The sequence below is a fragment of the Belonocnema kinseyi genome, chromosome 10, assembly GCF_010883055.1.
Source record: "Belonocnema kinseyi isolate 2016_QV_RU_SX_M_011 chromosome 10, B_treatae_v1, whole genome shotgun sequence".
Lineage (NCBI taxonomy): Eukaryota > Metazoa > Arthropoda > Insecta > Hymenoptera > Cynipidae > Belonocnema > Belonocnema kinseyi.
This window is the reverse complement of record NC_046666.1, coordinates 60021977-60034642: the sequence shown is the minus strand read 5'-3', so window position 1 is coordinate 60034642 and position 12666 is coordinate 60021977. Positions and strand designations below refer to the sequence as shown.

At 31.8% G+C, this 12666-nt stretch overlaps 1 protein-coding gene across 1 annotated transcript in view; it reads right to left on the bottom strand.

The window, feature by feature from the left end:
- Window positions 1–4890: 4890 nt before the first annotated feature.
- Window positions 4891–12666, bottom strand: part of LOC117182099 — a 21089-nt gene continuing 13313 nt past the window's right edge. The window contains exons 4-5 of the mRNA XM_033375131.1: window positions 9851–10067; window positions 4891–6298 (exon numbers count right to left, since the gene is read on the bottom strand). Of these exons, the coding sequence (XP_033231022.1) occupies window positions 6172–6298; window positions 9851–10067 (344 nt within the window). The 3' untranslated portion in view covers window positions 4891–6171. The remainder of the gene's footprint in view (window positions 6299–9850; window positions 10068–12666) is intronic.

Below are 12666 nucleotides of genomic sequence, written 5' to 3'. Positions count from 1 at the left end.
TTTTATCAAAGTATTTGAATTTTCCACCAAATAAATAAATCTTTAACTAAAAAGTTAAATTTTATTTTTGTAATCAAAGAGATTAATTTTCTGTCTAAAAAGATCAACTTTCCAAAAATTATATCAATTTCAAAACAAAAAGTTGTAATTTTAAAGCAAAAAGATCCATTTTTAAGCAGATAATTTGTAACAAATGTTGTAATTTGTTGCCAAAAAATAATTCTTAAAAAAATTTAACCAAATAGTGGAATTAGCATTTTAAGTAATTCAGTTTTCAACCAAAGAGTTGAATTTTCACCAAAAAATTGAATAGTTAATATATCTATAAGAATTAGGCTAAGTTCATTTAGTTAAGTTTTCAGGAGGAATAAATTACTTATTATTTTTCGAAAAATTTCCTAGGAATTAAATACTCCATCATTTTGTATTACAGTTGAAATGTAATTTAGGCTCCTATAACTTTGAAAACAAGAAATTTTAAAAGATTTTTATTTATCTTAACACTTCTAAGTATTTACTAAGCTTTTTACTAAATGGAGTTAGCTCATGGACATAGGAAACACGGACTAGGCATGCCATCCTAACTTGGCGAGCGGGGTTGAATCCACGGGAGGGGGGACAATTCCATGAGCGGGGAGAGCCGCCATCTTACGACGTGCCATTTGATTATGCGCACGAGCATTTTTGCCGACAAACTATGCACGAAAATATAAACATGTGGGCGCTGCCATGTTTGTCGCGGGACATCAAAAGGTGGCGGACCTCCCCCCTCATTGCATCACCGCCGCAATGGCATGGCAAGTCCCTTGTTTCCTATGTCCATGAGTTAGCCTAACCCGCGTGGAAAAGATTCAGAGGGTAAACCATGGCTCAACAATGACATAAGTGTGCGGCAAACGTGGGTTAACCGTGGGTTGAGCATAGGTTAACCGCGGGGTTCACCCACGTTCGTCCCATGGTTATGAACATTGAGTGATGCATGGCCAATGGTCTGGCGCCTCTGCAATCTACTAAATTTTCTTCACTTTTTAGAAATAATTAGTGGATAAATATTTTCTTTTATTGAACTTCGCGTAGTTTTGTTAAGATCCCGCGTGAAAGAAGTCTGTATGGGTCAAGCATGGCAAGATACTTAAAAAATATGGCTAATTCATGAATCACGACTGAATGTTCGCATGGCGCAAGCCTTGCTCTCATCCGTATATAATGAATATTCTTAAAAGCATGTAAATGTCAGAGAAAATTAGCCTGTGTTGAAAATAAAAATGTTGAGTTTGCCAATAGTCTACACGTCTCTAAATGGTAAGTTCACTACTCAGGTGCACCGGGTCGCGTACTAGGTAGTTTAGCACATATTCTACAAGAAACTTTTAAGAATTTAAATTGTGCCAACTACCAAAATAACTACCAATGATGAGCCGACGATCCGGGTGAACCTGATCGCGCATCAGGTAGTTTAACACATATTTTACAAGAACTTTTTAAGAATTTAAATTGTCTTAGCAGCTAAAATAACTAAAAATGATGAGTCAAAGATCCGAGTGCAACGGATCGAGCACCAGGTAGTTTAATACGTATTCTACTAGAACTTTAAAAAAATTAAATGTTGCGAATAACGAAAACAATTCCAAACGGTAAGTCTACGATCTGGGTGCTTTGGATCGAGCACCAAGTGTTTTACTGCATATTCTATGAGAATTAAAAGAAAATTAATTTTGTGAATAACGAAAACAATTCCAAATGGTGAGTCGACGACCCAGGTGCACTAGGTCGCACACAAGGTAGTTTAGTACGTGTTATACGAGAACTTTTAAGAATTTAACTTGTGCCAACTGCCAAAATAACTATTAATAATAATTTGAATATCCGGGTTTACCAGATCGAGCATCAGGTACCTCAATACGTATTCTCCGATAACTTTTTAAAAATTGAAATTTTATGAATAACGAAAACAATTTCAAATAGTGAGTCAGAGACCCGGGCGCACCGGGTCGCGCACCAGGTGAAATAATACGTATTCTACGAGAAATTCTTAAAAATTTGAATTGTGCCAACTGCCAAAATAACTACCAATGATGAGTCGACGATTCGTATGCACCGGATCGAGCACCAGGTACTTAATTGCGTATTTTAAAGAAATTTCTTTTAAAAATTTAGATGTTGTAAATAACGAAAACAATTCCAAATTGTAAGTGGGCGACTCGGGTGCAAGGGGTCGCGCACCAGGTACTGCAGCACTTATTATGCGAGAAATTTCAAAGAATGTAAATTGTGTAATCTCTTAAAATGAATTCCAATCGTAAGTCGACGACCTGGTGAACTGGATTGTGCACCCGGTCATTCAAAATGTCATTCATGTAGTTATTTAGTGTTTATTTCTGTTATTCATATCATCTGGTAGTTATTTTGGCTGTTGTAACAATGTAAATTTTGAACATTTTGCTTGTATAATACGTGCTACGGTACCTGTTGCGCGGTATGGACCTCACGGATCATCAGCTTACTATTGGTAGTTATTTTTATTGTTAGCCCAATTTAAATTTTGAAAAAGGTCTTGTAGAATACGTAGTAAGCTATCTTGTGCATGACCAGGTGTATATAGATCATCGACTTAGTTTTTGTAGTTTCTTTTGGTGTGAGAAAAATTACAATTCTTAAAAAGTTCTCGTAGAATACGTGCTAGACTACATGGTGCGCGACCCGGTGCACCCGGGTCGTCGACTCGCAATTTGGAATTGTTTTCGTGAATCTCAAAATTTGAATTTTTTAAATTTTTACTAGAATACGTATTAAACGCCCTGGTGCTCAATCTGTTGCACCCGGATCTTCGATTCACAAGTTTTAGTTAATTTGGCAGTTGGCGCAATTTATATTCTTATAAAGTGCTTGTAGAATACGTACTAAACTACCTGGTGCGCGACTCAATGCACCTAGGTCGTCGACTCACAATTTGAAATTGTTTTTGTTCTTCACAAACTTTAAATTTTTGAGAAAGGTTACGTAGAATACGTAATAAAGTACCTGGTTCTCGATCTGAAGCACCCGGATCGCGACTTATCATTGGTAGTTATTTCGGCAGTGGGCATGATTCAAATTCTAAAACAGTTCCCGTAGAATACTCGCTAAACTACCTGGTGCGCGACCTAGTGCACCCGGGTCGTCTAATATAAATTTTGAATTGTTTTCGTTATTCACAAAATTTAAAGTTTTGAAAAAGTTTACGTAGAATACGAAATAAACAACCTGGTTCTCACTCTAATACACTCATATCGTTGACTTAGAATCGGTAGTTAAACTACCTGATGCGGGACCCAGTTCACCCGGGTCGTCAACTCACCATTTGGAATTCTTTTGTTATTCACAAAACTTAAATTTTTTAAAAAATCTCGTAGAATACGTTTTAAACTACCTGGTGCTTGATCAGGTGCACCCTGATTTTCGGCTCAAATTTTTAGTTATTTTGGCTTTTGGAACCATTTAAACTTGGAAAAATTTTTGTAGAATACGTGCTAAGCGACCTGATGCGCGACCCAGTGCACCCGGGTAGTAAACTTGCCATTTACGGGCATGTAAGCTATTGGCAAACCCAAGATTTCCATTTTTAACGCAGGCTAATTTTCTTTGACACTCACATGCTCAAGAATACTCATTTGTGTTTAGCGGGTCCAAAGCATGGGAGACGGATACGAGCAAGGTTTGCGCTATGCTACCACTCAGTCGTGATCCATAATTTAGCCAGATATTTTTAAGTGTCTTGTCATGCACAAAATTGTGCAAAGTCGAATAAAAGGAAATATTTATCTACCAATTATTTCTAAAGAGTAAATAAAATTTAGCAGATTGTGTCCATCTTCGAAAATTATGCCAAGGTTCAATTGCAACTAAATCACGTTCGACCGTGGGCGAAGCATGGCAGAGGGGCCATTGGCCATGCTTCACTCATTGTTCCTAACCATGGGACGACCGTGGGTAAACATTGTTTCAATCTTGAGCCCCGCTTACCCCATGTTTAACCCACGCTCAACCCACGGTGAACCCATGCTGACCCCACGCTCACTCCACGCTTATGGCAGTGTTGAGCCATGGTTCACCCATTAAACCTTTACCACTCGGGGATTCTTACGGTAACGAAAAGACAGCCTATTCTTCGTAAAACCCATCGATTTGATGAAAAGAGTGACGTTAACGTTCGCCTATTTTTTGGACCTCCCTAGCGACCTGGTGAAAAATATAAAAATATGTTACAGGTATAAAATTACTCGTCATTCAGAATCAAAGTGAGCAATGCTTTTCTTTTCTACGAAATTAAAAAAAATTACCTCCATTTACGGGTTTAGAAGGCCCCCAAAAAATTAAGAAATTAAAATATACTAATAAAGAAAACCACTAATCAAGAAAATAGGTGATTTTACTATTGTAAGGTTTATTTTATAGAAAAAAAACACAATAAAAAGTGATTTTATAATTAGTGGCATTTTCTATTTTTCAATTGTTTTGGGGGCTTCTCAACCCCTCTATAGGGGTAACTTTTTGAAATTTCTATAAAACGAATAGCGATGCTCACTTTGTTTTTTAACGACAAGTAATTTGATACCAATAATGTATTTTTATATTTTTTCACCAGGTCGCTAGCGAGGTCTGAAAAAAAGGCGAGAAAAATCCCATTTTGGCGTCACTCTTTAAAACATTTCAAATTAAAAATTATTAATTCTTTTCTCGACAAAAATGTTGAAAATAGTATAACCACATTTTCTAGTTAATGGATTTTTAAATTGTTTATATTTTTGGTGTCATTGAATAAAAACCTAGAGTAAATTGACAGTATTAATACAATATCACATTCATAAAACATCGATTAAGGGGAAAAGAAAATTCATTGGTGGAATTTGGCAAATTGAAATTTATATTTAATACAGGCTTTTGAGACTCATACAATGCGAATGTAGTGAATTTGATCAACTTTAACTTCTTATTAGTAGATTACGCTTAGGACATTGTCTCCATCATTAAACGTTTAATTAAAATACTGTAAGTAAATTACGCGACTATACTGTCATTATGGAGGCACGTTGTGACTAGTTTTTCTGTGGAATGCGATTATTTCAACTCGTCCTAAAATTAAAATAATTAATAAATTATTCGAAAATATTTAAATTCGTAGTAATTGACTTCATGTTATTCAGCGTAAGATTAGAACAGAGAACTCTTGCAGTGAATAACATTGCAAAGATTTTTTTTTAATTAAATAAAACAAGGGCAATCTGTATAATTCAGATTGAAAGAGAGGAAATCAATATTTTATGGAGAAAACTTATTTTTTTACAAATATTATTGTTTTTTGACACAACAATTTTTTTTTTTTATACTTTTAGAGAAAAAGATATCAGGTTATGTTTAATCAGATGAAGATATTAAATTTTCTTAGAAAAGAAATATTTTTCGCATATATTTTCGTACTTTATTAGAAATTCCTCTATCGACAGAGGGTGAATTAGCGCAACTGTGAAGTTCTTCTTCTTTCTATTCACACTTCACTGCACCAGGGAGGGGTAACAATTAGCCCTGGTCCGGTGAGAATTTACTCCAAGCTAATAAAACGTGTCCTATTTGGCAACTGTGAAGTTAACTGACGAGCGCAGCTCGGCTCTCACATTCAAAGAAATGTCTTTTTGGCAAAGAGGAGGTCAGAAGGTAACGTGTGAGACTGAGATGCGCGCGCACGCTTATCGCTAGTGTTACCAGGGCAACCAACAGCAACCGTGTGTGCGCACCTCAGGTACGCATGTTGCTTCTAGACCCCCTCTCTGCCGGGCCGACAGTTCTCTGGATGTGAGAACCCAGCTGCGCTTGTCAGTATAACTTCATAGATTCGCTAATCCGCTCTTTATTTATAGGCTATTATAATGGGAAACATATTATTCCAAATGAAATAAAGTTATTGCTATAAGAATCATACACTTGAAGAAGCATTAACGAATTGCTTTTTACAGTGATAAAAAAAAAATATTCATTAAAGATCGATTTCCCCTACATAACTTCTCCCTGGACCTTTTTTATAATTTATTACTTGTCAACATGAAATTCAAAATAAAATTTCAAAGTTAATTTGTTATAGTTTATGGGTAGATCCTTGAGGTGTTGTCATGTTCAATTGCCCTTAGCGAGGAAACGTCAGTTTCTTTGGGGTTTTATGACGCGGCTCGCAGGTGTTGCTAGTTTGCTAAAACCCGCGTTGTCGAAAACCGGAAGTAGGTCCCTTACACGCTGTCCAGTTCCCAGTGATGCTAGTTCCGACCATCTGCGAAAATATCATAAAAGTTAGTAATTAAAAATAAAATTCTCTTCCAATATTTTAACACTAAAATGATGAACATGCATGGGTGCAACACAGTATAACATCTATTCTAATCTAATATATACAAATTATATTGAACATTCAAACTTCACCCTCTTCCCAAAATTTCCCTTTGTTCTCTTTTCCTAATTTGGATGGAATTCCACTTTTTCTGCTCATTTTTAAGAAACTTTCCCTGTTTATTATTTTTGGCTTAAGTAGCAACTGAATTTTTTTTGTTTGACGATTAAACTATTATAATTTTGGATCAGAATTCACTCTGTTTGGTTACAAATTATATCAATTTGTTGAAAAAATAAATTATTTTAATGAAAATTCATCTGTATTGTCAAAAGGTCATATTTTGAATAAAAATTTCTTCTTTTTAGATAGAAAAATAATTCTTTTTGGTAAGAAAGTCTTTTTTTTTAATTAACTGCAAATATTTTTGGTTGCAGTTTAATACATTTCGTCGAAACTTCAAAGATTTGTTTTCAAATTCATCTTTTTTGTTAGTTATTTTCCTCTTTTGCTTGAAAACGCAAATATTTGATTCTTAACGCAACAGTTTGGATATAAAATTCATTCTTTTTTATTGAAAATTCAGCGATTTGGTTAAAAATGCATCTTTTTAATTGAAAATTAATTTTTTGGTTACAAATTATCCTTTTGCATGAAAACTCAATTTTTTCTACAACATCTGAACTTTTAGCATAAAAATTCAACTTTTTTGTTAAAAATGTATATTTTTTTGGTAGAAAATTCATTTTTTTTTACTCAAAATGTAATTATTTGGTGAAAAATTAACTTTCTTATTAAAAATTCCCTGTTCGGGTATAGATGTCAAATTTTTTTTAAACATTTGACTTTTAAGCTTAAAACTTATCTTTTTTTTAATGAAAATTCATTTATTTGATAGAAAATTAATATTTTTTATTTAAAATTCAACTCTTTAGTACAAAAATTAGCTTCCTTGATCACAAGTGACCTTCTTTGTTGAAAATTAATCTATTTTCTGTTAAAATTTTCACCTTTTTTTGGAAAAATGCAACTATTTTATGGAAAATATTATGAATTTCAATCAGCAAAACTACAACATTTTTGAATTTCGAAATTAAATACTCTCCAATTTTAAAGATTTTAAATTCTACTATTTTAAAAGTTTTCAATTCAAAGCTCTTAAATTTTATCAATTTGCAATTTTCAATTCTTAAATTTTAAAGATTTATTAATAAATATCTTTGAATCAGAATGATTTTAAAGATTTATTAATAAAAATCTTTAAATTAGAATGATTTTAAAGATAAAAAGTCAAGGTTTTTCATTTATAAATCTTCTAAATTAATAAAGTTACGACTACACATCATCAACATTACAGACTTTTTAATTGTATAACTTAAAATTTGCATAATTTTATCATTAATTTTTTTATAATTTAAAATTCATTAATTTTAAAAATTAACAATACAAAGCTCTTCGGTATTGTATAATAGAACATGATGCAGTTATGAATTCTTCTTTTGGAATAGATCGATTTTGAAGATCTGAAATTGAAATTTAGTCTATTTCTTAGATGTTCAACTGTAAATGCTTCAATTTTTAACATTGAACATGACAAATGACAATTTTGATTTATTTTTTGTAAATTCTTGCAATTTTTCAGATATTTAAAATATGTAACATATGTGTCTCTTCAACTATTCTATCAAATTTCCTCCTGATTTATCACTTTGTATCCTAACTCCAATTTCACAATTATATATTTTCCCCTCGTTTTAGCAAATATTTTCTGTTCAATCATCAAATCGTCTTCTGTCATTTTACATCCTATATCTCTTTTAAAAATTTGATCCTTTTCTATCCCATTTAATCACATATTCCCTATTTCAGTTTATAACAATTTTTATTACAGTTTCCATTTAAGGGTTTAAATTCCCATTTAGTCGGTAGACAACAATATTCGAAATTTTCGGTATGAACTCAGGCGGGAGTATATCACGATTAAAGACTTTACGGTACGATTTAAGTTACTAGTTGACTATGCCAGCTATCTTACTGTTAACGACTCGCATGCTCGGTTTAGTAACGATCGTAAAATCAGTTTACGGTGCTCGTTTCGATGCCAGCGGCGATATCTTCCTACTACTTGCTCTGCGTTGCAGGGCTTATCAACATTCTCTCATCGTTGAATGTTTAACTAAGTTTTTGAATTTTCAGCAAACAAAGGTGCATTTTCTGCCCAATGGTCAAATTTCCAAACCGAAAAGATTAAACTTCAATGAAGTATTTCGATTTTTAAAACAATTGTTGAAATTATCAATCATGTATCAATATTAATTTAATAAGATGGTTGAATTCTCAATAAAAAATTTTAACTTTCAAGAATTGTATTCTGCCCAATAAATTCGACTTTTTAACAAAATATATGAACTTTCTACCAAATAATTGAATATTTAATCAAATATTTTCGAGAAACTACGTGAATTTTCCACCAAATATTTGAATTTTTCACTTATGCAATTTCCCAGATAAAGCCAAAACACATAGATATATGTGTGTGTGTAATTATGCTTGGCCAAGAAGTTGAATGCTTCATAAGAAGGCGAATTTCGGAAAAAGTATATGAATTTTCAACAAAATTATTTAATTACAAAGTCAAAAAGATAAATCATCTACAAAAAAGTTGATTTTTAACCCAAATATATGATTTTTCATCCAAAGAGTTTAGCTTTCAACCCAATATTTTAATTTTTTACTAATCGTTGAATTTGTAAGCCAAAAAGATAAATTTTCTACAAAAAAGTATAAATTTTGACATAACAGTTAATTCAAAAGTAAATAGCTGAATTTTTAACTATAGTTATAAATCATTAATAAATTTAAGTCAAATCAGATTTTCAACCAAAAAAAATGAATTCATAAGAAAGCAGGTGAAAGTTGATATAACAACTAATCAATTGCATTTTTAACCAAAAAGGATAAATTTTTAATCAAGAAGGTTAAATTTCTACCAAAAAAGGCCAACTTTTTAACAAAAAAAATCACATTTCCAAGCAAAAGGATGAACTTTCAACTAAAAAAAGCTTTTAACCAAATTGTTAAATTTTGAATTAAAAGAGATAAATTTTTAAGCTGAAATAGAATAGTTTAATTGTCAGTTAAAAAAATTATGTTCAACTAAGCATGGAACGAATTTTCATGAAATTTGTTAAATTTTTACACAAATAGATGGACCTTCAACTAAAATCATGAATTTTTAACAAAGTAAAAAAATTAGTTTTATTATTATTTATTATCTTTCAAAGATGCAGAATTTTCTCAAAATATAGTGGATAATAAAAAAACTAAATATTGTAAATTTATTACTATGTTGCAATGTCTATTCTGTCGGCAGGTTAAATTGGATTTTCCGGAAGAGTTTCAAGTCGATTGCACATTTCGATATTCAAATTAAATTGCTCAGGAAAAATGTCTCAAGCTTTCTGTGCACATAAATGAACAGGAATCGTTTCCCACCTGTTGTTTTTGTATTTGGAGAGGGTGTGAGCCGCGGGATGGGGTGTGTCGGTTGGAAAATACGTAGCCCCATAAAAATCCAAACCCCGGCTGAGCAACATCGAGGTTTCCTCGACACTGGCAAGGGTGACCCTTATAACTGGTGGCCCGGTGTAGATGGTGGCTGGTTCGTTTGAATTCTGGGCATCACTTTTTAATTTGTCATTAATTGCCCTCACTGAAATCAATTAAATTTATTACTTCATCATGTAAATTTCAATTTATGCTTATCCAGAAGTATGTATTCTTATAGCTATAGATATACAATTTTAAGCAATTTTCACAGCATTTTTAAATGAAGTACATATGTGTTTAATAGTTTATGTAAATTAATTTTTAGCAAAAAATCTATTTTCTCCAATTCTTCATAATATTATCAATCAGCAAGAGGAAAGAGAGCTACAATAGTAAAACTAGACTACTGGCGTAAATTCTCTACACGGTTATTTTTTGAGCTAATACTAAAGTCCTTTAATTTGTTTGATATTAACATTCAAATTATGCTGATAATAGCACAAAAGGTAATGAAATTTATTGTGTAATTAACTTACGTTGAAGAAAAAATCTCAATCTAGTGAAAAAATCTTTAAAAAATAGCCAAATTTCGATTGTAGTCTAACTTGGTGCAAAAAAACTGAACATTTTCAAATAATGATTGTACTCATCACATTATTTAAAGAAAAATCAAAACAATTATATTTTGTTAAATATTATTGAAAGTTATCGAATTTTAATATAAAACAATTTTCAATTAATTCTTGTGAGTATTTGCGCACTTTTAGAATTTTGCGACTTGTTTGCTACAATAAAAAACTTTAAAAAATGTTTATATTTTAAGAATTATTTCAATTTTTCTAAAACATGGAATTTTTCAATTTTTATGTAGTATCTTTAAGAAGCAGAATTTTATTACCTTTAGGGAGATTATGCGGAAAAATTTCTATCGCAACATTATAAAAATGCAGGCCCTTTAGTAACAATTAAAACAAAAACAAGGATTATTATAATTTCCGCCTGTAGTGTATCCAGAAAAAAAATATCTAGTCAATGATGGTTATCACCTTTTCATGAAGAAAGAATCCATTGTATCAAAAAATTCTACGATTTTCGACTATAAATAAATTAACTAAATATGAAACATACTGAGTTGCCTGTTAACTATAAAATAATTTTTAAGAATAATCGAACAAGATGTTGAGAATTTATTCATTTAGTGACTTAGAAAATTAGAGCACATTAGGAATATTTTTTGTAAGATTTAAAATTTAAAATAGAATATTCGAATGTTCCACAAGATTATTTTTTCAGAAATTTAGCATTAGCATTCAAATTTAAATATATTTTTTCAATACAATTTAACTTTAGTTTTTCAAGGGCATGGCCTGCGATTTCTAGGAATCAGGTAGCTAAGCTGGAACCAACCAGGTGATATCTGCTAAGGATTAACATTTTGCAACCGATAGAACTTCTAATTTTGTACCAAATGATTTTTTCATTAAAAATTCGGAATCTGTCGGTCTCAAGAATTACACATATATAAAATTTTCCGTAAAAATATTAAAACTGTGATTTTTTACAAGTATCTAGTGAAATGTTGGCGATAGGAAAAAATGGATAACATGTTTATATTTGTCATCCAAAGAAAATAATTATTGCAGTTCAACAACATTATTGATAGATAAAAAAAATACTATGAAGATAAATGATATAAACATTCTTTAAAATTTGAAGCGGATTAGTGATGACCCTTAGAGGTCTTGGGAGCTTTTTGTCGTCGGTGTCCTTAAATTCAACTTAAAGCGAAAAATTTCGACTCAAGACCAAAAATAAAGTCGCGTCCGCGGCCAAGGCCGATAGTTACAAAAACGCATTGGCTATCTCTTGGCTATGTCTTGGATGAAGACTTAGCCAAGACTAAGCCAAGTTTGTTTTTACGTATTCCTAAAGGCATAAGAGATACTTCCAGAAAATTACATTTTTTATTTTTTAGAGCGAATTTGTAAGCTTCATGCTTGTTTATACTCACAGATTCTGGATTTTTAAAAATAAAAATAACTAATATAATAATTACAAATTTGTCCTTTATCAATTTTAATCTCGTTTCTTAGTCGAAAAAGGTTCGTTTTGAGACAAGTTTACGCTGACCATTTCAGCCAAGACAAGGTTCGTCTTGAGACATGTAAACGTCGTCTTAACCAAGTCTAGGCTCGACTTAAGACAAGTAAGCGTCATCTTAACCAAGAAAATGCTCGATTTGAGACAAGTAAGCGCCGCCTTACCTCTCGTAGCCATAAAAGTAAGACGATGGCTTATGTCTCAACTCAATTTTGAGACGCAGCCAGACATCAATGTTTTGGAGACGAACTCAAGATATTACCAAGATGAACGCAAGTCGAAGCACTTTTATTTGGGAATTGATGAAGCTTTAAAATTCCTACAAAAAATCTCTAGATCATATAAATTTGATATATTAATATGAATATTATACGTAGCAACAGCTAATAAATTGGTGATTCCAAACTCATCAATTTATAGAACGTGCAATCTCCTAAATAGGTTCTATAAAGCGGCTATATGTCTTCAAGCATTCAAAGATAAAGCGAAACACTATTTACCAAATAGAAAATTAAATTGAGTTATAAAATAAGTACTTGCGCCAAGACACCACTGTTGATTAAAAATTATTATGTAAGTAAACACTTACTTCTGGACAATCTCAGACCCGCTTTTAAGCGTAGTAGAGATATAAAAAAAGAACATTAGATTTTTTGGTTACC